The 25,541-nt window shown below is 52.1% G+C and overlaps 8 protein-coding genes across 8 annotated transcripts; 3 read left to right on the plus strand and 5 right to left on the minus strand.

Annotated features, from left to right (window-relative positions):
* Positions 1 to 2,383: 2,383 nt before the first annotated feature.
* Positions 2,384 to 5,170, minus strand: J4E87_005669 (uncharacterized protein; the record flags this gene model as incomplete). The annotated part of the gene is made up of 3 exons (XM_049377276.1): positions 2,384 to 2,563; positions 2,619 to 4,332; positions 4,383 to 5,170. The coding sequence occupies 3 exons, from the start codon at positions 5,168 to 5,170 to the stop codon at positions 2,384 to 2,386; spliced, it is 2,682 nt and encodes an 893-aa protein (XP_049232902.1).
* Positions 5,171 to 5,595: 425 nt separating this feature from the next.
* J4E87_005670 (uncharacterized protein) lies at positions 5,596 to 6,571 on the minus strand (the record flags this gene model as incomplete). The annotated part of the gene is made up of 3 exons (XM_049377277.1): positions 5,596 to 5,896; positions 5,948 to 6,350; positions 6,400 to 6,571. The coding sequence occupies 3 exons, from the start codon at positions 6,569 to 6,571 to the stop codon at positions 5,596 to 5,598; spliced, it is 876 nt and encodes a 291-aa protein (XP_049232903.1).
* A 287-nt stretch (positions 6,572 to 6,858) lies between these two features.
* J4E87_005671 (uncharacterized protein) lies at positions 6,859 to 8,697 on the minus strand (the record flags this gene model as incomplete). The annotated part of the gene is made up of 4 exons (XM_049377278.1): positions 6,859 to 7,666; positions 7,755 to 8,037; positions 8,087 to 8,354; positions 8,395 to 8,697. The coding sequence occupies 4 exons, from the start codon at positions 8,695 to 8,697 to the stop codon at positions 6,859 to 6,861; spliced, it is 1,662 nt and encodes a 553-aa protein (XP_049232904.1).
* A 964-nt stretch (positions 8,698 to 9,661) lies between these two features.
* Positions 9,662 to 11,366, minus strand: J4E87_005672 (uncharacterized protein; the record flags this gene model as incomplete). The annotated part of the gene is made up of 5 exons (XM_049377279.1): positions 9,662 to 9,918; positions 9,971 to 10,338; positions 10,387 to 10,647; positions 10,701 to 11,067; positions 11,120 to 11,366. 5 exons carry the CDS (start codon positions 11,364 to 11,366, stop codon positions 9,662 to 9,664), a joined length of 1,500 nt encoding a protein of 499 aa, XP_049232905.1.
* A 907-nt stretch (positions 11,367 to 12,273) lies between these two features.
* On the plus strand, positions 12,274 to 13,762 carry J4E87_005673 (uncharacterized protein; the record flags this gene model as incomplete). The annotated part of the gene is made up of 4 exons (XM_049377280.1): positions 12,274 to 12,555; positions 12,615 to 13,037; positions 13,085 to 13,500; positions 13,558 to 13,762. The coding sequence occupies 4 exons, from the start codon at positions 12,274 to 12,276 to the stop codon at positions 13,760 to 13,762; spliced, it is 1,326 nt and encodes a 441-aa protein (XP_049232906.1).
* A 1,437-nt stretch (positions 13,763 to 15,199) lies between these two features.
* J4E87_005674 (uncharacterized protein) lies at positions 15,200 to 16,595 on the minus strand (the record flags this gene model as incomplete). The annotated part of the gene is made up of 3 exons (XM_049377281.1): positions 15,200 to 15,283; positions 15,334 to 16,462; positions 16,516 to 16,595. The coding sequence occupies 3 exons, from the start codon at positions 16,593 to 16,595 to the stop codon at positions 15,200 to 15,202; spliced, it is 1,293 nt and encodes a 430-aa protein (XP_049232907.1).
* A 105-nt stretch (positions 16,596 to 16,700) lies between these two features.
* Positions 16,701 to 18,470, plus strand: J4E87_005675 (uncharacterized protein; the record flags this gene model as incomplete). Its single annotated transcript, XM_049377282.1, has 4 exons — positions 16,701 to 16,705; positions 17,045 to 17,328; positions 17,421 to 17,882; positions 17,932 to 18,470. 4 exons carry the CDS (start codon positions 16,701 to 16,703, stop codon positions 18,468 to 18,470), a joined length of 1,290 nt encoding a protein of 429 aa, XP_049232908.1.
* A 5,092-nt stretch (positions 18,471 to 23,562) lies between these two features.
* On the plus strand, positions 23,563 to 24,565 carry RPS18 (ribosomal 40S subunit protein S18B; the record flags this gene model as incomplete). Its single annotated transcript, XM_049377283.1, has 4 exons — positions 23,563 to 23,566; positions 23,715 to 23,739; positions 24,076 to 24,281; positions 24,333 to 24,565. 4 exons carry the CDS (start codon positions 23,563 to 23,565, stop codon positions 24,563 to 24,565), a joined length of 468 nt encoding a protein of 155 aa, XP_049232909.1.
* Positions 24,566 to 25,541: the final 976 nt, after the last annotated feature.

A 25,541-nucleotide genomic window follows, 5' to 3' on the forward strand; every position in this document is an offset into this window, starting at 1 on the left:
AAACATGTAGCCGTCTTTTTCCAGGTATCGCTCAGAACCGCCACGCTTTTCTTTTCCCACCTGGCCAGGCATTTTCTACCCCGCAATCTCCCCAGCTTCTGCTTACTCCGCAGATGCAAACAGGTAGGAAATAAGAACAAATGATGGCCATGACTGCGGATTCGACATTCTTTATTGTGTACAGCCAGGTCCACCTACGAACATGTCCTGGTAGAAGCGAGACTTTCAATTGCCGAGCTAGAGGCAACAACATGACTGTCTGCTCTAACTCTTTCGGAGAATTATTTCAATGCGAACTTGACAAGAATGAAGGTGTATCACTCCAGCGGGCGCCTCTTTATACCTTGTTGAATCGTGTAGGGGCTACTTCCGCTCAAATCCAGAAATTGAGCCCAGAGAAAGATGTGAGCAAAGGGGAAAGACATGTCTTCCAATATGGCCTGTTTTGGCAGCTCATGACCCAAATCACGAATTGAATCGAAACATTTGACTCCGTATCTGATCATCCAGTGGCACGCGACTGCCAATTCGATATTGTAGCGACCTCGATATCAAACCATGGGCACTTCTAGGGAAGATTTTGGAAAGAGGATTTGGCCTGCTCCATGCTTATTAAGGCGTTTGATCCAGGGAACGAGCCAGCCTATTCAACGTTGTAGAAAAGACGATCTAGCAAGACGGCGAAGATTTTGTACTCAAGTCCGAAGACCGTCATAGGCACGTGGCAAACGTAGTTCCGCTCAAACATGCCGCTTTAGTTTCAGATCTTTATACAAAGGCAGTACGATCAAGTCTCTGGATCATCTGCCAGCGTATCTCGCGTTTTGCTCCAGCTCGTCCGCTCGGGTAGTGCACACTAGGCAACAGATGAGGAACGGCTTTCTCCGAACAAAGTACCTGTACTCCCTCAGTCGAAAGAGCGACAGGATCTCTCTCCATTCTTCTATGCTTGCTATGTTTGAGAGACTGCACATGACGTGTTGGTAAAGATATTTAAGCTTTCCTTGAGAGATAGAGTGAGAAGTATTGAAGTTGTGTATCGCATGAACAGTCATGCATCTGCTCGAAACTTGCTTCGATTCCAAAGCTCACATGTAGGGTACGAGGAAAGCTTTTGGAGGCTTGCGGGACAACAACAGAACCATAACTTTACTATAGTCATCTTTAAGAGAAGAAGCGCCATGCTATGTATTGTGGCTTTTTAGAAAAAGATTCCCGAGGAAACAGACATCCACTTGAGCAGGTAGTTTTTTGGATACCCGGAGACGATGAGTATGATGGTATGAGTTGGGTATCGAGCAGGCAAGCGACTTATATATCACTCACACCAAACTCTATTCCTCTTCGGATGTAGTTCGATATCGTCCTTCAGAACTAACTGCCAGCTTTTACATGAAGCATTGAACACTTGTAAACACTGCGACATGCAACGAAGACCATAGACTCAGAAGCTCAGTGTTTTGAAGTCTGCATCACACTTCCCATCGGTTTTTCGAGAATATGCAGAGGCATCCATAAACCGGAGGAGGTATTTCAATTCGCTTTTGAGCAACGGTATGCGATGGGAGATAACCGATGGAGTGTATACGGTATCTGACATTTCAGACCGCGAAGAAGAGCGAGAGGGTAGACATGAGTATCGGGTTGCGCTTTTTTGGAAATGGTAGATGGTGAACTCATCACTCTGTCGCATGTACTTTTGATGCTTTGACACTTTCAAGACCAGCGACACAGTCGGCAGTCATATTAAAATCCGGCATGAACTTCATTCCAATTCAAATAAAAATAAAAATCAGAGAGGCCCGAGTCTATGCACTGGTAGGATTGCAGATCTTTTAGGGAATCACACAACCATCCATGTACGACTGCTTGAAACAAAAGAAGAAGGACATCGGTACGTGGCACTCTGTTTTTTAGGCACGCACAGAAGAACAGACCGACGCCTAGGCCGCCTTTTGAGATATTGAGAGCGTGGATAAGAAGCCATCATATAGAGTACGGTGAATGTTTTTGGAAAGCAGCAGAATTCTCACCGACACCTGGGCATCATCCAAGCGAGTGGCATTTTGTTATGTTCATAAGGATGGCGAAATAAGGGAGGACGATAATTGAAGCAGAAGAGCACAGAGAATAGACTTTATATAGACGTGGACAGAGTCAGGCTAGCACAAGCACGTGAAAAAGTGGCCCAACAAACAGCCTCTTAGCTAGCGATGATGACGAAGGTCACCAAACAGAGATAAATATGACACCCATATGAGAAAGCCGAGGCCCGGCACTAGATACGAGATATATCCCCGACCCAGTAATGTTATGCAGCCAGTCTTTCGCTACGCCCAAACACCGCGGAAATGCAACTTTGCTGTACATATACACACATATCTTAGCCGAGCCGGTCGCTCGCGCGGTTCAATATATCCGCCGTCTTCTTGATGGCTTTGGATGCAGCATCCCAGTCTTTCTTCTCGATTGCTTCACGTGCGAAAGGGAAGACGCTGGCTTCGAGGCCGTTGTTGAGGTCGGGGGCGAATACGACGTGTTTGTATTGATCGCGGTTGGGCAACTGTCTGTGTGTTAGTTACTGATAACCATATTTATGGCGGAGGCGAGAAACTTACACCATGCGGCCCCTTGTCGTCCTTTCCCCTCGCGAGATCAAGCAAGTCTGTTTCGAAACCTGCGATCCTCCCATTGTGGCCTACCCTTTGTATTGTGACACCGCTACTTTCGAAGCCACCAGTGGCATAGACTTGGTTATACCAGCTTTGTTCCCACCGACCGAACGTCTCTGCTTTCTTCTTGAACATGCTCAGACTGTCGACTAGAGGTTGGAACATCTCAATGTCGTACTCGCCACCACCGCTTTTCTTCTCGGTCCAGTCCAACAACTGCTGGCCTTCTTCCTGCAGAGCGCGGGCGTAGTCATCAATCTTCATAGGAATGATGGGCTCTTGAGCGAGCTCGAGGATGAGAAGAACCCAGAGTTGGGCGAGCACGGCGTGGTAAGCGAAACCGGGGTCGATGTATTTGCGCATCCAGGAGAGAGTCTCGTAGCAGCTGCGCGCAATGGGGTTTGATTGACCCTCTTTGCTGGTGAAGCCGAAGTCGAGTGAGGAGGTACCAGCAATGGATTGGAAAGCAACGTAGTCGCTTCCAGCAGCTAGGTTACCAATTTTGGAGTCCGAGGTCTCCCACAGCTCCTTCATAGTCTTGTTCTCCCGGGGGTCGGAAAGTCGGTCGAGCACGCGCGTCCAGGCGTGTTGGAAGATCGGAGAGCCTTTGGCCCACAGCTTGTCACCCGTTACACCTACGTCGACATTCAGGTAGGCGATGGCGCTATCTCGAAGGGCTTGTACGTTGGCTTCAACATGCTCGGTAGAGCCGATTCTGTTGTATTCACCAGCGTCCCAGGACGCAAATTCGATTGTGCGGAGCGGTCGCCATCCTTGCGAGCGCAACTCGCCTAGTACACGTACAACTTCGAGCATGACAGCCGTGCCAGAGCCAGGGTCTGCCGCACCGAAACACCAGGAATCGCGGTGGTTGCCGATTATGATCTTGCTAGCCGGATCTTCGCTGCCCTTGAGAGATCCGAAAACATTGGTGATCCGCTGTTGTTCGACCTCATCCTGGTCGTTTTGCAGGAACACCTTTGGCGAAGTCTTTGGATGACCAGAATACCAGTGCTCACCAACATCCGGTACACCACCAATCCATTCATCTGGCAATTGCTCGCCTGAGCCTTTGAGCGACTTGAGCAGCTTCTGCGCATCCTTCCACGAGAGCGGTAGACTTGGGATTTTTGGCAAGGCCGGGTTCTTGTCTCGGGGCATGCGCTCCACCTTCTTGAAGCTCGGCAGTCCAGGCGTGAGCACATCCCCCATAATCATATTTGTCTGTCCGACGGATCCTCGCTGCACGCTGTCTCCAGGCCGCCACTTGCCATCTGGCCAGGGATTCCCCTTCTTGAAGCCGTCATCTGCTGGGTCCGAGTATACCAAGACTCCCACAACCCCAGCATCTTGCGCAGCCTTGATCTTCATGGATAGATCTGGCTGTGTTCCGTAATATCGGCAGAGCGCAATCGCTCCTTGTACGTCCACCCCGCTATCCCATAATCGCTTGAAGTCTTTCTTGTCGCAGTAGTTGACATATATCAAGGGCCCGGTGGCGTTTCCTGTCGCAGATAGGCCATGGTAGGCGGGCGTTTGCGCTTTGGCAGGATTGAAGACGGACGGCTCTTCGAGTTTGGCCTCCCACTTCTTATCCTGTGGCTCGACGATGGCGACCCTCCGTCCGCCCTTCTTCGCATAGTTCATGTATACGTAGTACCTGCTGAAGTTAGCGTGATCCTTTGTGGCGTCTCACAATGTGTAACGTACTCGTCGTGGGTATATGTGTCCATGTGCGCATCCTTGAACTTGCCCTCGATCCACTGCCCCAGCACATAACTCCCCTCAGTGCCCCCTATGTGGTCGTAGCTTGTAATGTATTCCAGATTCTTCTCAATTCGCCAGCTCTCGACGCTCTCCATAGCCGTCGAACGCACCCACTCGGGGTTGAATGGCGTGCCGAATCCTCCGCCCATGGGCACCACCTCGCTGACGACCAGCAGGTATACCAGGACGATGATCAGTATGAGACCGAACAGTCGCGCGATAATCGACCATCCCGGCTTATATTCTTCCGGTATCGTCGGTATGTGGTCCGTCATGGCGCTGAAATTGGGACGCCAGCTGGGCCAGGGTATTCGCGGCAGATTCCAACTCGATAGGGAATGTCTGATGCTGTAGAAGCGTTTCGAGAACCTGCCTCTTGATCGATTCCGCCTCGAGCGCCCCTCCTCAGCAGACTCTGGATCTAGAATGTCCATCTCCTCCATGGTCTGGCGCAGGTCCTCGTCCTGGCTCTCTCGCACCGGACTCCCGAGATCCGAGTCGCCATCGTCGTCGACCGACTGTACGGAGGGGGCCTGGTAGTATCCATTGCGCCTGCGCGGATCGGCTTGTATGCGCACATCCGGGCTCAGGAGGCCTTGCCGCTCGGCATCGTCGCTGGTCTCGTTGGGTCCGAGGCGCGCAGGGGCGTTGCGCGAGGAAGTTGCCTCGTCGTATGTGGGGATGGGTGGAGGAGATGGCTCGCGGACGTAGCCATGTTTCTCGTCGCTCATGGCGAGTTAAAACCACGTGAGGGTGTCGTCGTCCACGTGGTGCGCGGTGTCGTGGTAAGGGATGCTCGCTCGCCCGCGGCGAATAGTCCGCAGGAAGCGAATGCTGCGTACGCGTATGCTTTGAATGGTAATTGGGTAGATGGGCTATCGATTGGGCATGTACATGGTGGACGGGTATAAGGAACGACGACAACTATATCAATACAGGCAAGAAGAAGGCGGACGAGGGGCTGCGTCTTGTCGGATGCAGGTGGCTGATGTGCATCCAGCATCTGGGGATGGCGGAGCGGAACATGGGTGCCGAGACCCTGTCCAAGATCTTGGTAGTTGAAACCATAGCTGTCCATCTTTGCGACTGCATCACCACGGCATGTGTTTGAGCTTGGAAAGAAGTTTGTCAGGTGTCGCACGAGGCTTGCACTTTTCTACATGCCGCGCCCTCCAGTCACCTTGATCGTCTCTCCGTTTACATAGCTGAACAGCGGACTCGCAACCGCCAGCACGGCACTCGCCGCCTCGGTCGCCGTGCCCGGTCTCCTCAGAGGAATGTCCATGTGCTCCTGGCCCTGCCCTGCGCCTGCCTTTTGCGCCTGTGGTATTCCCAGCGCTACCTTCTCGCCGTCGGGCGTGGTGATAAATGCGCCCGCCTCCTTCGCCGCCGTCAACCGTGTCTGGATGTGTCCAAAGGCTACTGTGTTGGAGCGCACGCCGAATTGAGGACCCCATCTGCAGACACGTTAGAGGGAAATACATTCGAGGGAGAGAGGGAAGACGTACTCTTTCGCAATGGTCTTGGTCATGCCGGTCACACCCGCCTTCGCCAGGGCGTAGTTGATTTGTCCAGCATTGCCGTTCACTCCACTTGTGCTGGAGATGTTGATGATATTCCTCGGCTCGCCGTCCTTGACCCTGAAATATGGCGCCGCAGCCCTCACAATCTTGAAAGGCGCTGTCGCGTGCAGGTCGACAATCGTGTGCCATTGCTTGTCCGTCATTTTGTGGATGACGCCATCCCATGTGTAGCCGGCGTTATTCACGATGATGTGGATTTTGCCGCCTCCGAACTCAGCGGCCTTTGCAATAAGCGTCTTGATGTAGGCGTCGTCGAGCACATCGCCTGCGACAGCCAGGGCGCTGCCACCGGACTCGTTGATTTCCGCAGCTACCGATTCTGCCTTCTCTACAACATCATCAGCCCGTGTTTGCATGCAGCGACTGCATTGACTTACTGGCATCTACATCGGCAACCACAACCTTCGCGCCTTCCTTCGCAAACAGTTTCGCAGCCTCGGCGCCGATTCCCTGTCCTGAACCAGTGATAATGGCGGTTTGGCCAGCTAACATACCCTTGGGGTAGTTGAGATGGCCTGCAATCTGATCGATGCGCTTGGAGTAAGACATTGTACTTAAAATACCGCGTTCACTTGGGAGATAAAACAGAGTGTTTAATCTTCTAGCTGAGAAGACACCTCAAGGTTTATGGGCGCTCCTTCCTGAAATGCGGAGTAACTCAACCGCAACGGCCGACATCATCACTGGCCATGCCGAGGTTCATGCCGTTAGCGCGTTTTGCCAGACGCGCTTTCCTAGGCACCTAGGTTCGGCTGACTCGACTTAAGACACCACACCAAACAACATGTCACGAAGAAGGATCGGCTGCTGGAGAGGTCGAATATCATTTGATGGGCCTAAGGCTTCCTGCTGTTCTCCAGCCGCACATATGCTTGCTCGATTTCCTCCGAATAGTCCTGCTCAACAGCCTTCCTCTGGACCAACTGCTTCAAGCTGACCTTGAGCGGCTTCTCTTTCTTCGCAATCATGATCGTTTCCCTGGGAATTCTGATCTCACTCAAATCAGCCTTATTGGTGGCAGCAATAACCCCATCATAAAGCTCATCAAGCAACTGCACCTCGCTCTTTCCGTCCAGCACACCTTCCTTTGCCTGAACGATAACATACGGCGCAGGCCGGGCTTCTCCACCTACCAGCACATTTTCGACGTCTGGATGTTGCAAAATACGCCTTTCAATATCCTGCGCATGAAACTTTGCCAGCCAACTCAGCTTCGTCAAGTCGTCTTTGCGGGCAGAAAACGCCCATCGCGTGCGACCGTCAGAGTCCTTGACGGGCCTGTAGAGCTCCTTCGTTTCGATCCGCTCCAGGAAACGATGTGCTGTGTTCCAGAAGGATGTCTGAAAAGGATTGGTACGCCCATCTCCAACCTGCTCCAATATGAGCTCGTGGAGACCGTCCGAGCCTGCGTCCAAAGGCACCATCCTATGACCATTTTCTGGAACAAAGTCATGGGTATACCAGAGCTTTCTATCGGCTGGTCGTAGGCCAATCTGATCTCCATTTTCCGTGGAGCCAATCATCGGGCTCAATCTCGTATGCTGACAAAGGTCGTCCCCAATCGCTCGATCCAAGGGTGCACCCGTGTACACAATGAAGTCCAGTGACTTCAGCATTTGTCGAGTTTCTGGGTCCGCGTAGAGGCTATTGATAGTGAATGGAGGGCATCTGCAGAGGTAGAGGTACGAAGTCAGTATATGTCTCATATGCACTTCGTACAGTCAGAACTTACCTAATGCCTTCAATTCTGTTCATCGACACGATCTTCTTGAACAGGTTAGGAGTCAGGGAAACTTCGTCCCGGGGCGTCATGACGCAGGGACTGTCTAGGAAGAGCGGGCTCAAAACCATCGCATGTAAGCCGGCTATCCATTGCGGTGGACATGGATTGAGAGACGTCTTCCCGATCCAGCTTTCGTACTCAATGCCGCGGGGCCAATGTCTTCGACTCAGTATCGGCACATTCCCTAATCCGCTCCACATGCCATTTGTGTGAAAGATAGGCTTGGGTTCGCCTAAAGAGAAGTGAGCTTATGAGATAACAGATCATTTCAGACAGCTTACCAGTAGTGCCTGATGTATGGATGATGACGATTTCATCCCATTTGGCCTCTCCAAACGTTTTGTCATACGTGTATCGCTTTTGGCCTCCGTTGTCAAGCATCCATTCAAGCGACGGCAAAGCACATAGCTTCAAGCCTGAATCTGCATCGACCAACGGCCCTACGGCATCGTCTTCTGGATAGAGCCATACTTTGCAACTACTCGCTTTAATCAAGCCCGCAAGCCCCTCTTTGGTCACTCGTCCATCGGGAATCAGCAAATACAGAGGCTGTCAGCCGTGAGGTCACACCGAACGATCTGACACTTACTTTCCGTCCATTCTTTACAACAGCTGGTATCAAGATGGCATACCGTGGATCGTTGGGCCCGAAATAAGCAATCGTCTCGCAATCCACCGCTTTACCAAGCCGCTCGTCAAACCAGAAAGCCATCTTATCGATGGCACTTGCGTATTGCTTCCATGTAATCGTTTTGTAACCGCTGTGCAACCAGTCATCCGGCGCATAACGCATGTACATGTTGTTCGGTATCCATTGCGCTTTCTCCTCGATGGCGTGCACGAAGAGCTTACCCTGGCGGTACTCTAAGTTGTTCTCTGCTGTGATAGTCATCTTGAAATGTGAAAATGAGGGCTTGACAAACAAAGGGACGTAGCAAGGCTGCTGTGATAGCCAATGAAAGTTGACCTCTATTGCTCGCCCAATACTGTCTTTATGTACACTTGTTTTTTAATCGTGTCGGCCAGGTATACATGAATTCTCCCGCTGTACGCACGTAAGGAAGCCGCCAGTCTGGCTCGATTCACTATCTGATACACGTCCAAACACTCGCATACTTCATCGATCGGCCCGTTGCCAACAAAGCTCCATGTCTTTCCCCATTCGGCTAGTGCTTAGCTCATCAGCAACACGCGTCTTAGCATACAACCTTAAGTGCCGGCCTGAAGCTTGTATTCAATGGGATATAGTTGCAAGGGTCATGCCGCTCCACGAGGATATCGAACATGGGCAATGAGGCTAGAAGTCAAGCTCCCTGACGCGCCACTCATGCATTAATGTGTCTGGGTGCAAAGCGTATTCAGCGAAGAGACTGAATCCATCAAAACAACATGAAATCATTTTTAGCTAGTGCAGTGGGTGGTTCTAGTGACGGCAATCCGAAGGGCGACTCGCAGCTTATTAATACATTTCCCTCTTTCACATGCCGCACTATGTGTGGCCACGATCCATGCCGCAATTTATGCGAAGGTTTTTAGACAAAAGCTTGTAATGTCTTAGCGACTGATTAGTTATTTGTCGCGGAGGAAAAAGACTAATCTCTAACCTCTGCGGCTAGATCATATACACACTCCTACATTATTGTTTTCTAATCATATCTGCAGCAAAGCATCACCCAGAGTGTTGCTATCCTATATGCCAGAAATCAACTATGCATATTTAGTTGCAATGTCACACAGCTGGTGCATATGTCAGATGGCAATGTCGAACCCGTCTCTGGCATTGTATACGCTTTATACTACGAGCGCATAGAGAAATCCATTCCAGTCTCATCGAGATATCGTTAATTAAACAGGCCTTAGACCTTGGTTTCGACGTTCACATTACCGATCTTCTTCTCTTCGCGGTACTGCTCTTCCGCAATCACATCAGCGGGGATGCGATCAGGCGTCTGGTTCACCAGTACCAGCATCGGACCTAGCGCAAGTGCCATCAAGCCAAAAGTGACGCAGAAGCCGATGAGAGGGGATGTCTTGATTTGGGTGTTCATTCCGTACGAGATGGCTTGTCCGATGGCCTCGAGACAGCGGAAAGCTGCACCATTACGTACGTTTGCTGTATATCATCAGCGATGGATCAAGAAGACTTGCCGAATGATGAGACATACCTTGAGCGTCTGTTGCGAAAGAAGAGAGTAGCCAGTACATGTAAGATTGCGACAAAGGACCGGTCGTCTGCACAAAGAAGTATGGCAAGAAAGAACGCGCATACCGCGAGTCATCCCAGTCGATCTTGCCTGGGTCATTGCTGTTGAATCTGACTTGCATGACGATGGACCAGATGTAGACACCAAGGTTGAGAAGCACGACGGTAAAGAGACCGATTTGTGCACGACGACGTTGGCTGACACCCTTGAGATCGAGGATGAACCCGAGACCGAAACAACCGACGATACAGAAGAAGGGCGAGACGAGGGAGGAGAGAGCGCGGGCGCGGACGCTGAAGTAGGTTCCAAGATAGGTCGACCACGTCCCACTAATAGCTAATTAGCTGCCGCTCCTTTATGATCGTGTGTTGGCTGACCTGTAGAAGAACGACCATATGGCCCAGAATGCGGAAAGCAAAATAAGCTTCGACGTCATCGTGATCTTGATCTGCTTGAACTCCATAATGGTGCCGATCTTTTCAGAGACAAGGATACGCGTTCCGTCTGAGCGTACGACTCGTTCAAGAGGTGAGATGAGGAAGGCGAATGGCAAGGCCATACATTCGATGATCAAAAAGGCGACATAGGTATCCGGAGTTATGCCGCCGACGATACCTTTCTCGTGGTTCTTTGACAGACTGTGACACAAATTTTAGCTGCTGCGAAGTGGGCTTCAGTCTGTAAAACTCACTTGATAGCACCACCGACAAGCTGCCCTAAGTTTCTAGCAACGATCCAAAGTGCCAGGTACTTTCCACGAGATCCAGCTGGCGCGAGTGACATTATAGTTCCGGATTCTGCAACATACCAAGTGCCCGTCCCCACGCCAGTGAAGAAGCCGCCCAAGATCAAGTACCATTGGTTTCCGAACTTGGAGTTGCAGTAGTAGGAAGAGCCGCGGATTGGAAACGAGCAGGCGCCGATGACCAAAGCCCATTTCGTTCCGAGTTTGTTGACGATGGGTCCTCCGAGAGCACAACAGACAGCAAGCATGGTGTAGTTGACAGCGGTCGCGATGTTCGAAGTCTGGGGAGTAGCGAGACCACCTCCACCAAGGCCTGCAAACTTATCAATTCCAAGTACCGTTTCATGAGCTCAAAGACGACTTACCAGCAATAGCATCAGCCATAGCAGGACCGCAGAAAGCCTGCACACTGAGTAGCAGCATCTGCGTCAAGCTGTGCTGCCATATTCTCTTCCACTTTGGAACTGTTCTAGCATACTCTTCCATATTGATTCTCTCGTCGGCGACATCGTATGTTGGAGGAGCGTTGAGCGGGTCGTTGCCCTTTGTACGGAGCGCATCGTCGTCGCCGCCGGCATGTGTATTGGGAGGAGCAGCGTCGAACTTAGACATCTTGAAGTACTCCTACTGGGAAGACCAAAAACGATACGGAGCAGGTGCGACTGAGCTTCGAGCTGAGGCGAGATCAAAGGCATCGCACGCGACCTTTATATACACCATGTCTCTCCCGCACACATTTACCTTCTACCGTCTGTCCGCGCGACCAGCATCGGCTTATCTGTGGATCCCGGAACTATGTTACCCCAAGCTGGGGTAAACGAGTCGTTCCCGTCCAGCTGATAGGGACTTGTGGAGTCAATCGCTCCGGTGATAGACCGGTTTCCGAGGGGAAGGGCAGTTTAGATGAGAGTGTAGACTAGGCTGGATATGGAAGTGCGAACAGTTTGGAAAAGTGGAGGTTGGAAACTAATGTGATTAAGGGATGGTAAGCTTGCACTAGACATGGTTGCGAGGCTTGGATGTCGGGTCGATGCAAGGCGTGAGTCAGCTGTTCAGGTGCTCCGCGGGTTGAGGGCGACTTTTATAGAAAAGAGCGTTGTTGATGTCGCCCTTTGGCTGCATAGACCCAGTTTCGTTATCGCAATGTCAAGCATGGAAGGTCGTGGCCCTGCTCCATGCTCAAACCGGGCAGGAACGGAGCCCCCCCTGCTTGACGCATCGCTGACGTCCGCCAGCCTAACCCCGTTTGGAAGGGGTAACAGTCGGGATCGCCAAGCGAGAACGGCCGCGATCCTTGGGACGGCAGGCCTCAATTACTCAATCAAAACCTCGCGTGCTCGCATCTGGCGCGTGGAGAATGCGTCGCCATCGTGTCACCGTGCTGGTGGCGTGTGCAGCCTCTAGGGATACTTAACCGGCGGGATTACATCGTGGGTCGTTACTGATAACGACTTCCGGCAGCGCCTCCCCATTCCAACACGCGAGCCATTTCAAGCGCGATAGACTTTGATAGTTCAGCATGGCACCGTCGCGAGAGACTACGTCCGTCATCGTTGCTGGTGGTGGCGGGACGATAGGGTCGTCGACAGCCCTACATCTCGTACGCTCAGGATACAAACCTTCAAACATCACAGTGCTAGACACGTACCCAATACCATCGTCACAATCGGCTGGAAATGACTTGAACAAGATCATGGGCATCCGCTTGCGGAACAAAGTGGACTTACAGTTGAGTCTGGAGGCGAGACAGATGTGGAAAGAAGACGATCTGTTCAAAGAATATTTTCACAACACCGGTCGAGTGAGTATTTCAAGCGCAACCTAGCAAGAAATATATTTAGAGACTAATGGTATTTGCAGCTTGACTGCGCCCACAGTGAAAAGGGTCTCAAGGACCTCAAGCAAGCTTACCAGGCTCTTCTCGACGCGGGTGCTGGCCTAGAGACGACAACAGAATGGCTAGATTCGGAGGACGAGATCTTGAAGAAGATCCCACTCCTAGATCGCGAACAGATCAAAGGTTGGAAAGCTGTCTATAGCGATGACGGCGGCTGGCTTGCTGCAGCAAAGGCCATCGATGCCATTGGTGGGTATCTGCGCGATCAAGGCGTCAAATTCGGCTTCGGTGGAGCAGGATCCTTCAAGCAGCCTCTTTTGGCTGAAGGTGTGTGCGTTGGTGTTGAAACGGTGGATGGCACAAGGTATTACGCTGACAAGGTGGTTCTTGCGGCTGGTGCATGGAGTCCCGTGCTTGTCGATCTGCAAGACCAGTGTGTTTCGAAGGTATGTTATTTCAGCTCAGCTAACTACTTCCAAATTAACGTCTTCAGGCATGGGTATATGCCCACATTCAACTCTCTCCCAGCGAAGCCGCAGAGTACAAGAACGTCCCTGTAGTCTACAACGGTGACGTGGGCTTCTTCTTCGAGCCTGACGAACACGGCGTCATCAAAGTCTGCGACGAATTTCCAGGCTTCACACGCTTCAAGCAACATCAGCCTTTTGGCGCATCGGCACCAAAGCGCATCTCGGTACCTAGATCTGCTGCGAAGCATCCCACAGATACCTATCCGGATGCCTCCGAGGTCAGCATCCGCAAAGCTATTGCGACGTTCCTGCCAAAGTTCACAGACAAAGAGTTGTTCAACAGACATCTGTGTTGGTGTACAGACACAGCAGATGCGGCACTTTTGATGTGCGAACATCCTGATTGGAAGAATTTCGTGCTTGCTACCGGAGATAGCGGGTGAGTTTCTTCCTCGTTACGAATGCTGTTTTGCTGAGTTACTGACCTGATATGTAGCCATACCTTCAAGCTACTTCCAAACATTGGTAAGCATGTGGTCGAGTTACTCGAAGGTACACTGGCAGATGACCTCGCGCATGCATGGAGATGGCGTCCTGGTACTGGTGATGCGCTGAAGTCAAGAAGGGCGGCTCGTGCGAAGGACCTCGCGGACATGCCAGGATGGAACCACGATGGTGAGGCGCCTAGGTCGAAATTGTAATGATGTGCAAACGAAGATGGAAGACAGGGCAGTCTAATTCGGAAGGTGGTATGAATCTAGTGCGCATCCTCCTACGTATCTCCACGTCGTGCCTTATCTCCGGAGGTTTTGACTCAGACAAGGCGGTTGAGTCATCTTCAATACTCGCCTTATCTTTATCAGCTTCTGCCTAATAGTACTGGAGTTGAATAAAGGCCCTCACAATCCAACTGGCAATCCAAGAATCTGCAGTCTTCTATTCAACACCTATCGAGCTCAAGATGGCTGCCGAACTCGACGCCGCCTATATTGCTCGTCTTTCCTTGCACGATCCTCGTAACTTCAGCATCCAGCACGCCCAAACCCTCCACCGTATAAGGCTCCTCCAGCAATGGAATATCTCTTATGGCTCGAGGGTGCTCGAATTAGGGTGCGGGCAGGGAGATTGTACGACTGTCCTTGCTTGCGCCGTTGGCGAGCAAGGGAGCGTAGTGGCCGTCGATCCAGCAGACTTGGGTTATGGTAAGTCCTTCCGAACTATTTTTTTTTTCTTGCTTTCCTGGTAGGCGTATAGACGTAGTGGGTTTATGACCTTTTAGGTTCTCCGTATACCCTCGGCCAAGCACAAGATCACATCTCACAAGGACCGCTCGGAAAACAAATCACGTGGATTCAACAACCCCCCCTGGAATACCTCTCTTCCCTTCCCATATCGTCTTCTATCTCTTCGGCACTCACCAGCAGCGACAAAGCTTTTGACGCGACAGTGCTCGCCCACTGTCTATGGTACTTCCCCACCCCCTCGCTCATCCTCTCCACCTTCCGTGCCATCAGACAGCACAGCAAGCGTCTTCTCCTTTCTGAATGGTCTTTGATAGCGACACATCCATCTGCTCAGCCTCATGTACTAGCAGCACTTACGCAGGCAGCGCTGGAGTGCCGTAAAGGCAACAGCATCTCGAATGTTCGCACTGTCTTGGGCCCAAAACGACTCATCGAGCTGGCTTTAGCGGCCGGGTGGCAGCTGGAGAACGAGACGCGCGTGCAGAGTGACGAGGGACTGATGGATGGACAATGGGAAGTCTCCGCTTGCCTCTCTCCCTCTTTTGAGAGAGAGATAGAGGTGAATGTGAAGGATGAGAGGGAACGGGGAGTTATTTTTGCGTTGCGAGATGTATGTGAGGCAAGCCTAGAAGGCATCCAGGGGGGCAGAATGGGAGTCAGGGCGATGGATGTCTGGGTTGCCAGCTTTGTTTGATCTAGCAAGTTGAGCACACGGTCGGGGGACCAAGTTAAATCCCATTACCATTTACCGCCTACTCTACATGACGATTCTAGTGATACATGTACCTTCACGCACAAGAAATAGATTAGAGGATACCTGGAAAACACATGAAGCTAGTAACGACGGACAGATGGAGTCAAACTTTGTGTGCGCTGCCAAGACGTGCCTTGTAGTTATACGCTGGCTCTAGCAGACTCAGCGGCCTTGCGAGAATCTCGCATGACAGACTCAAGGTTCTTTCGCATGATTCGCAGTGTCTACGATTGGTATGAGCTTGGTCTCTCGCTGAAAATAATGGACCACTTACCCGTTTGCATCGCTGCCGAAACGGACCCCGCGGCATCTCTTTGATCTCTTTGGCCTTCATCTCCAGCCACTCTTCTGGAGTACCCGCAGTGAGGTAGTAGTTGAGTTGTTCGGAGAATACGTCTGCATCGTAATCTTCGGTTGTGCTGAAGAAGTCGTAGCCTAGAACTTTGACATCCATGTTGGCCTCGCGAATCATCAAGAATACTGGTTTGATGGTTTCGAGAGCCTGGAAGAGGGCCAGATTCCATTGCATATCTGACTCCAGATATATCTCAACACTGAGTTCTTGACGATCTCTCAGCATCAGCAGACTCTTCATGTTGTCGTACAATGCCCTGCATGCTATCCATTTTCCTGAATAGATATTACCATAGTCCTCATCGATCGTGATGACGAGACGTCGTATAGCATCCTTGAACGAGAATGCCATGGAACCAAAGCGGTCGCGTTCAAGGTAGGCGCGGACATAGCGATAGTCAAGCTCAACGTTTGAAAGGTCCTTGAAGTACGTGGTTGCAGCTTCAGATGCGAACTCCTCGCCCACCAACGCGGCGTTTGCGAAACGTGGCACAGGGAGATATTGTACTCCTGTGCCAGCTTCGTCGGCGGAATGATATTTGGGGACAAATGAGATAGCGTCGTTTAGGCTTCTGATGTGCTCTTCTGTCCACTGATAGTTGTATATCTGGTCTCGCAGTTCGCGAGGGAGCTTCTGGAGGATGATTGCCGTGAATGATTGGCATAGCTGCAGATCTGCGCAGGCCGCAGCGACCTGATAGATAGGGCGCTCGACGGCCTCTCTTTCTCTCATGAGATGACATAGCTCGGGATCGCGCTCAAAAAAATACTTGATCTTCTCACGTCTAAGTGCTGCTTCCTGCACGGCAAGGCGCTCTTCTCGCAGTTCAAGCCCATCATATCCTGGTACGTCGGTGTGCATGAACCAATCCCAATCGTCGGTTCCGTTTACAGATCGCATGATCTGGTCCTGCCTCGTTTGGACATTTTTCTGGATTTTGTTGTAGCTTGGAACGAGTTTCTTGCCTTGATCGTAGAGACCAAGAACACGAGAACGATCTCCAGCATTCAGACCCCAGAGCCGATGGTCAATGGCTGGGTCTGATAGCCTAGGAAGTTTTAGCAAGACGAGACGGACGTATAGAGCCGAGCAGCATCGTACGCAGGCGGTTGTCTCGCTGCTGTCGAGTCGGACCGATGTGGCACCAAAGTCGCCTTGAACTCCATCTCGTGGCCAGACATGTCGCTCGCAAGAGTGCTACAGAAAGAGGATGAAATTGAAGGATGAAATTGAAGGATGAGCCTCAGGCACGTCGCATAGCGCATGGATCCCGTCAACGATATCCCATGAAGTATGAACATGTCAGGATCCTCGGTGTTGCGACAGCGGTTTCCTGCTGCATTCCGGCTAGTCCCGAAGGAGGCTTACAGCGCCTACGTCATTCACGAGTTGGAGACAGGCACGACTCCACTAAATCCTCATGCAACCAGCCTCGAGCAGGATTCTTGTGAGCCCGCACCGAAAATGCGCCGTTGCATCCATGAATGGTCTGACCTTGTTCATCCGCGCGCAAAGGGCTGGCCTAACCACCGCGCATCGCACTACACCGTTGACAACGTCCCAACCATCATCGGACGCTACCAAGACGGAACCAGCATAGCTACGCTTGCCTATAGTGGACCTCCCGCAGCCATCGCGTGAGCGCGCCTGCCTTTGCGACAACGACTCTGGACCACGACATGGCGCAACAATTCCTCGCTGACCGCAATGGCTGGCTGTCGTTCCGGAGCAGCACGCCCGTGCTGTACATCACAGCCGAAGACGCCGAGTTCGACATCGAGACTATGAAGGCGTGGCGCGACGAGGGCTTCATTGTCGAATACATCCCTATGGGCAAAGGTGGCAAGCAATACGTGCAGACGCTTCACAAGCTGGGGGACAAGATGGGCATTGGGGAACGCTACGCAATCGTGGGTATACAGCCCTTTCACACTCTGGCGCATGTCACGAGTATACGTGCTCTGCGCCAGCACCCTCCGACTCATGTACTGACCATGGCTCTGTAGCATTCGGTGACGCTGCAGCCGTATGTCTAGACGTCTACTCGGAACCCAAAACCGCCACCTCGAAACTCTGCTCCCTCATCGCCTACTATCCGTCCTCCATTCCCGATACACGTCACCGCTTCACATCGTCCTTTCGCGTGCTCGTACATCTAGCCGAGGGCACATCCGGAAACGACATCACCGTTGGTGTGACGCGTCGCCCCGAAGTTCTTGGCATACAAGGCAAGCGACGGACGGTGCAGAAGCGCGTCACGCACGGTATTGGCGCGGGAGGCTTACAGGACAAGATACTGTATCCGTGCTTCACATACGAGGGCGTTGATGCAGGCTTTGCAGAGCACGATCTAGATGAATACGACGCCGTGGCCGACGCTATCGCATGGAGCAGGAGTTTGAGCACTGTTCGAAAGGGCTTCAGCGCCGAGGTAGATCTGGAGCGGCTATGGGAGGAAAACGAAGAGCGTATGCATGGCGACCAATCGTATCTATTGTAAAAGCTAACACTCAACAGAAAAGTACCGCGGAAAATCGCTCGATAAGATCCTCGAAACCTATACCAAAACCCCGACACCATACGTCAACTTTACTCCGACTATGACCGGGGCAAGCGGCCATCCAGATCTCAAGCGCTTCTACCGCGACTACTTTCTCAAAACGGCCCCACCATCAATGCACATGCGGCTCATCTCGCGCACAATAGGCGTCGATCGAATAGTAGACGAACTTTACATCCAGTTCAAACACACATGCCAGATGCCCTGGATTCTTCCTGGCGTTGCACCAACAAACCAGAAAGTCGAGATAGTCGTGGTGAGCATCGTGGGATTCAGAGCTGGAAAGATATGGTGCGAGAGGTTTTACTGGGACCAGGCTTCTGTGCTTTTCCAGGTCGGCCTCATGGATCCTGAAGAGGTGCCTAAGGAGTTCAAGAAGAAGGATGACAATGAAGATGGTGGGCTCGAGATGCTACCAGTTAGTGGAAGTGAGGCAGCGAGGAAGGTTATGGATGTGGAGAGTGAAGAATTTAATGACATGATTGATGACTGGTGAGAATAACGGACATCGCGGTGTAGTTTTGGTAAGTCAATGTTGGCCGTTCTGGCTTGACCAACTCTACATTATATTTGAATAATAAACAGCATGATCAAGAATGGCTCTCCATGAACTCCCATCAACCTCGTCTTCATTGTAAGGCTACAGACAATGAAACGCGCAGCCGATATATACCCTTGCGTACGCTTTCAAGATTCTGAAAAATTGCATCATCCGATACGGCTTTATTCTCCCTTGCACTCTTCAGCCCTGACTACCCGTTAGCACTCAGCGCTTCACACGACCAAGCTGATCTCACCTTCCACAAGATGGCCCTAGTAGAACTCATAGACAGAATCATACAAGCCGTTAAGCCCTGCGTTTCTAAACCGCTGAGGTATATAGGCATTCGATGGTGGCTCGCGGATCCTATGTACACCGTCACGTATCGAGTATGTAGGCCGGTGTGGTACGTCAAAGTCGTCGTCGTACGCCTCATACGCGTCATCTTGTTCATCGTATGTACGCTGGAGGAGTTGTGCATACTCTCGATCCTGATCCTCTTGGCGTCTCCGATGGGCACGAGAAGGTTGTGCTCGGTCTCGCAGCGCTTGCCAAACGCTACGGGATGAATGGCGGTCTCGTCCGTCCGTAAGCCGTTGCATATCAGTACGGCCGATTGGTTCGCGGGTGGCCTGGTGAGTGTCGCCTCTATCGTTTCCCGTTCGACGTGCTGCATCGGCTATCCTACGGGTATCCTGAGCCTGTGGATGATGTTCTGGGTTTCGCTTCAGGCGCTTCCGAGCACGAGGAGTAGCGGACCGGTCATCTGCACCATTCCGTCGAAGTAGACCTAGCTTGACCCCAGCCTGTCCGGGTAGTCGCAGTAGAGAGGCCACAAGACGTTCTGATCGAGACACTAGCCACCTCATACGCTGACTTACTAGCACATCCCAATCGGATTGACGGGCTATAACGCGCATAACCTCAGAGGGTACTTGCACTGGTCGCTGCTGGGGTGGTTGGACCCGTTGCTCTTGGGGTTCTTGACTCCATCGGACCATGCTGTCTTCTCGAATGAAGTCTGTCGGTACTTGGACCCGTCCTTGCTCGGGTTCTTGGCTCCATCGAACGATGTTGTCTTCTCGAAGGAAATCTGTCCGTACTTGGACCGGTCGCTGCTGGGGTTCTTGGCTCCACCGAACCATGTTGTCCTCTCGAATGAACTCTGCCAGTACTTCCATTGGTAGCTGTGGGATCCCTTGGCTTGTTGGAATTACAGGCTCTTCTCGCACAACGCCTGTAGGTACTTCGATTGGTGGAGATTGAACCTCTTCGCTTGTTGGGACAGTAGTCTCTTCTCCATGTAGAGGCGCGCGGCAATTAGGACACAAACCATTGCCACTTTCGATCCAACGTTTTACGCATTTTTCGCCGAAGATATGATGGCATTCGAGAATTATAGGGGGGTGATTGGCGTCGTATCCTTCCATGCATATGGCACATTCGAGAGACTCGAGGGAAGAGAGGAAGGCCTGTGCATCTGTTGGTTGCGTCATGGTGTTGGTTGAGATGGCACGCAAGAGAAATAAGTGCTGGCTAATCCCACCCAACTGTGGAGGCGAAAGAAATGCTTGGAGAGTCGACTCTAAGTACAGCTGAGTAGCTGGGAGCTGCAGTCTCCCTCGTGCACGACCTCTTTGGCGTAGACTTTCACTCAGCCCTGAATCACATCATGAGCCAAACTATTTTCACTGGGACTGGCGCAAGCAGTACAACCCTTGAAGCAGTCACGATAGATTAAAAGATGAGATGAATGTTGACAAACGGGTCTTCTCGAAGATCGCGAAAGGCAAGCAGAGTGATCTATTTGTATACATTTGTGCTGAAAGAAAACTAAGAAACAGCATATCGTGGGGCGTGATGGTGATTTAAGGAATGCATCCGAGGCTATCTGGCTCGTAAGACCAGGGAAAGCTCGTGCAGCGTTAAAATGAAATGACCTAAGAGACCGTGGTAACTCGCCGTAGCATCGTATACGAAGGTGAAATTGACGAGTGAAGAGCCCCTGAGTTCCGGGTCTTGCGGAGCCTCGCAGACATATCGAGACTTCAACCCTGTGATCTCACATCTGCTTCGGGGCTCGGTGGCGATCCGGTAGGCGAGCTAGCGTGTTCCGGTATATCGCTCCGCTCGGTCTCCATCGCCACTGGCAGCTGAACTCTCGACCCTCCTAGCTCTGTATCGTATAAATAGGACGCCCGATTCATCGAGTTACGAGATAGGCGATTGCTTGCACGCGCCCTCCCCATAGCGATATTTCTGATAGCACCGCCAGTCGCTGCCGAGTCTATCGATAGTCGAACCTCCGCCCTGTTCCGAGCATACTGCTGCCATTCGTGCACAATACTGTACATCGAAAGAGGGCGCGAAGACTCAGATCCGCGGCGATCTCGATGTAAGGTATCGATCAGTAATTGGTGTGTGGTAGGAGCGATACTGATTCGTTCAACAACGGTTTCGGCGTCTGATAAATTCGCTTCGCTCATGCTCAGTGGACGATTATGGAAAGTCTGCGTACTTCCCCGAAAGACGTCCCAGTAGTCGTGAGTGCCAAAAGTGTTTCCAACGAAAGCCAAGGCAGAATGACGTCTGGTAAGTGGACGATGAGACAACAGCGAATCTTCCGAAAGGTTTGCCTGCGTTCCACTATTGATCATGACTGGGTCACTGATCGGAACAGTGGACACGGCATACTGTGTTCTGAAGTCTGTTAGTTGCCTGCGGCCCCATTCCCAACGCTCTTGTGGAGATAAAGCATGGATCGCCTCAAGGTCGAGATCTTGGAGCGAAACCAGCGCATTCGTTGCGGCAGCTGACCGGTCGCGGACATTAGGAGACTCCTGAGTTGATTCGCCTTGGAGGTCGACGTGAGTCTCTGTAGACTCAGCCAGGGATTCCGAGTTTTCCACGATGGGCGCTATACCAGCCGGTAAAGATCCCCCGACTTGGCGATGGCGATCTTGGTCGGAGCTACTCTCAGGGAACCTTGTAACTGGGGGACTGGGCTTTGATTTGCGTAGTCGTGCTGTAAGCCTCATACTGAGGCGAGAGAAGGCCTGCCGACCTTTGGACCAAGCGTTTTGGCGGAATGTCGCATACCTCTGGCCACCCGAGCGGATATGGCTGAGACCTGAAGCTTGTTCCCCATTACTGGATTCAACAGACACTGGCCCTGGGTGACTGCCGATGGATGCTGGGTGTTGCTGGGTGTCTCTCTGAGCGGTTGACCGTACAGATGTCTCCCGGGATGGACCGGCCGGTGTGCTTTCCGGTATGACGGTAAGAGTGGGAGATAGTGTGGCGATAGGAGTGGCAGACTGTATAGCCCGAACCAGAGTTTTGCGGAAATCAGCCTCAGCTGCAAGCGTCTCCGGCTCTAGACTCTTTGTAGAGAGAAGAGACAGGCGCGTGCCATTGAGTTTTCCGAAGGCCAACCACAATTTCTGGCATTTGTGGCAATACACATCACCGAATTCAGTAGAGTCGCCCGAAACCTGAACATGCACCTGTACAGATCTGTGGTGATGATGGCAGGTCGAACAGTTTCCACTGAGGTTCAGTGCCCAACGGCCTTCGGATAATCGTGGGACACTTTCGACGGAGGAGATCGTGTCATGTCTGGTAAGCTCGACGACGGGTGCGGTTCCAGTAGTAAGTTCATCATTGGTGAACGATCCGTCTGTAATAATGTGGGCCCGAGAATCCATCTTTGGAAGAAATGTCCGGGTCGTTGTCAGGGCTAAGCGATGAACCGGCTTCCACGACTGTGTTGCCCAGAAGAGTTCTTCGCCTGATGCATAGGATGATCCGGTCAGACAAATACAGTGACCGAATTGAGTAGAGTCAGTATAGTGTGAGAGTGTATCCGTGGCTCAAGGTCGAATCAGTCTAGGGTAGGCTGTATGGATAAGTTGGATGAGGCTGTGAAGTGCTGTCTTTACAAATACACACGGGTGTAGCGGAGCTTTTAACAGCCAGGCATACATGTGGCTGCAAGGCAGCTACAGCCACAGATACTGTGTGCCTACTTCCAGGCACCATACATCCTGGCAAATGACTTGACGATGTGGGAAAAGTGTTGAGGTCGAACGGTGGCGCAGCACGCTTAGAGATGCTTCGCCTCATAACGAACCTATGGAGGTCGATAGAGTTGGGGCGGGAACTGCAAACTGTGACGTAGGAAACGTGTGAAATTCACCGAGAGAATACGGTGAGGTAGTCCCCATGATAGACAAAGAGCTTGCTAAAAGTGCTTCCAAAGGCCGTCCTGGATAAAATAAGCATCGAGACGATACCGAGCGCGACCTCTGGTACACGCGAAGTACGACACGAAGACGTACTACGCGGAGGACTGGATGCGATTGAACGTGCTAGCCTTGAATCACAGGCAGCACTCGTGATCGAGACATAGCTATCGTGCCTTCACTGTTAGGTCATGTCGTTGCTTTTTCCTGTTGTTCCGTAAGCATGCCCAAATGCGTGCGAAAGAGACGTGTGCATTGCCAGGCAGCGCGTCGCCTGCTCGCGCACACAGCCCCAAACTGTCCGCACTGGGACTGCATGGGTGACGACGGGAGAACTATGGCGGCAGGAGCGGTGAAGGAAGACGTCACACGCGAGTGCATTGACCGATAGTTTGCGAGATGAATTATATCGCGCGCGAGCGATGGGCGGCACGCAAAGCACACAAATTGCAAGAGCACAGCTCATGCGAGGAAGGGACTGAGTCGGTGTGAGCAGGTCGTCGTCTACTCTGCAGCCTCAAGCCCCATGGAATCCAGACGCACATGAACTCCAACAGCAAAATAGAATCCCAGGATGTCTCCCTCTGCTCACAATGCAGTTGGCGCCTCACTCTTCCCACATGGCCCCGGGGGGTAGACAGAGGAGCGGAGTGGTTTTGCCAGCGGAGGCCCGAAGCGGTTAGAACGCTCGCACGTGCCATTTCCCTTGGCAAGCCAACACTCGCAAGCGAGAACGATCGAAATTCCTCCCACTGTAAGAGCATCGACAACACCACATCGACGACGTACGACAAGCCGCCATCATGTGTGAGTATACCCGGATTCTATCGACTCATATCAGTTGTTGCGACCCTGGCTTTGATCGCGCCGAGTGTGCCTCACCCAGCGCGTGGAGTGGGGTCGCAATAATTGATGTTCAGACACTCGTAATAGAGGCATGCTGACAACTTTCCAGCGCTCGTCTCCGGAGAGAAGTCTAAGTACGTTCATACAAGAGCCTGCGATTCCCCGTTCAGCCCTCGGCTTCCTTCGCATCGAACCGCCTAGTCCTATGAGTCCACACGACCTCGCAGCCGCCTTCCAGTCCGACAGCACTCAGAAGCCAATGGGAGGGAATAGAGTAGACAATCGTACGCACCAGGCGTTGCAGAAAGATGAAGGGAACTATCTGTGCAAGGGGAAGCTTTGTTGTGCTGTTCGGGCTGGAGTGGCCAATTGCGATGGCTGATGGTTTTCGGATTGCGGAGGTCTACGCATAGAGGCGGCGCACAAACGCAGGCACATTCGCACAATGAGAGCAGTGCTGACTTTACCAGCTTCCAATACATCATCCGTTTGTTGAACACGAACGTCGATGGCAAGCAGAAGGTCATGTACGCCTTGACCAAGATCACGGGTGTCGGTCGCCGATACTCCAACTTGGTCTGCAAGAAGGCCGATGTCGATCTGTCCAAGCGCGCTGGTGACCTCACCTCCGAAGAGCTTGAGCGTATCGTTACCATCATCCAGAACCCCCTCCAGTGTACGCCACGACCATTTCTCCAACAGGGATAATGACGCTGACACCCTGCAGACAAGATCCCCGCCTGGTTCCTCAACAGGCAGCGCGATATTGTCGATGGCAAGAACAGCCAGGTCCTCGCCAACGGTGTCGCCTCCAAGCTCCGTGATGATCTCGAGCGCTTGAAGAAGATCCGCGCTCACCGTGGTCTCCGTCACTACTGGGGCCTCCGTGTCCGTGGTCAGCACTCAAAGACCACCGGTCGTCGCGGCCGAACCGTCGGTGTCTCCAAGAAGAAGGGTTAAAGGTTTTCGCATGCGCTGGGCAGCTGGGGCTGGAACATGCCTTTACGAAATGGGTGGTGCACTTACGGTGTTTATCAAACGGCTTTCATTGGCTTTCACACTTACACTTCATGCGGCAATGCACGATATGAGGTGAGGTGATGCGGCACGGTTAGGGTTGGCCGAATACAGCCTGTACCAAAATCACACATTCAAATTTCGACTTGTTCCATCATGATGCGTATTCGCTCTCGACAGTCAAGGGTTCCGCATCAGTCATGTGAGGGAGCTTATTGTGTGGCGCCTAGAATAGGCTAGTGATTGGCGACGAGGACTAACATCGCTTTGCGCCCACACTCCGCTCACGAGGCACCACGTCACACAACGACCACGCTTCGGCGCACTAGAGTGTTCTGAGTGCTGGTTCTTGTACTGAGTGGACATTGTCATCGGCACGATCCGCTAACGGCGTCTAGGCTGGTCACACCTGCTTTCCAAAGGGCACATTGGACAAACCCACGAATCATGATCCCCATCGAAGCTGCGGCACCTGGCGAATCTTGGGTGCGAGACAGGCCTTCCTATCCTCCATACTCTCCCAATCAATTATCCCAGTCCAAAGCAACCTATTCTACTCGATTTATCAAGCGCCAAGTGTGGAGTGCGTTGTGTCCCGCACATGCTGCAACATTTCAACCTCGCGATCGTCGGCATCTGCAGTGCCAGTGCGTCCTGCTCGATGGTACGCCTTCCCCGCTATTTACGCCTCTCTCACAGGACGTGACTCGGAAGGCCCGTAAAGTCTTCCTTACGGCGCCGAAGTCGTGGCATGGTTGCATATTTCACCTGCAGGGCCAGTGAAAGGGCCGCATGGCTGAGGTGAGTACTGTGGATATAACCCTTCCTGAAAGCGCGGGCTTTCGCTAGGCCGTCGGAAGGTCTCTTCTTTGCGTTTCCTCTTTTCGTATTGAGTTTCTTGTCCGGTCGCAGTCAGCGC

This window comes from Alternaria ethzedia (genome assembly GCF_023757985.1).
Source record: "Alternaria ethzedia strain BMP 0044 chromosome Unknown scaffold_12, whole genome shotgun sequence".
Lineage (NCBI taxonomy): Eukaryota > Fungi > Ascomycota > Dothideomycetes > Pleosporales > Pleosporaceae > Alternaria > Alternaria ethzedia.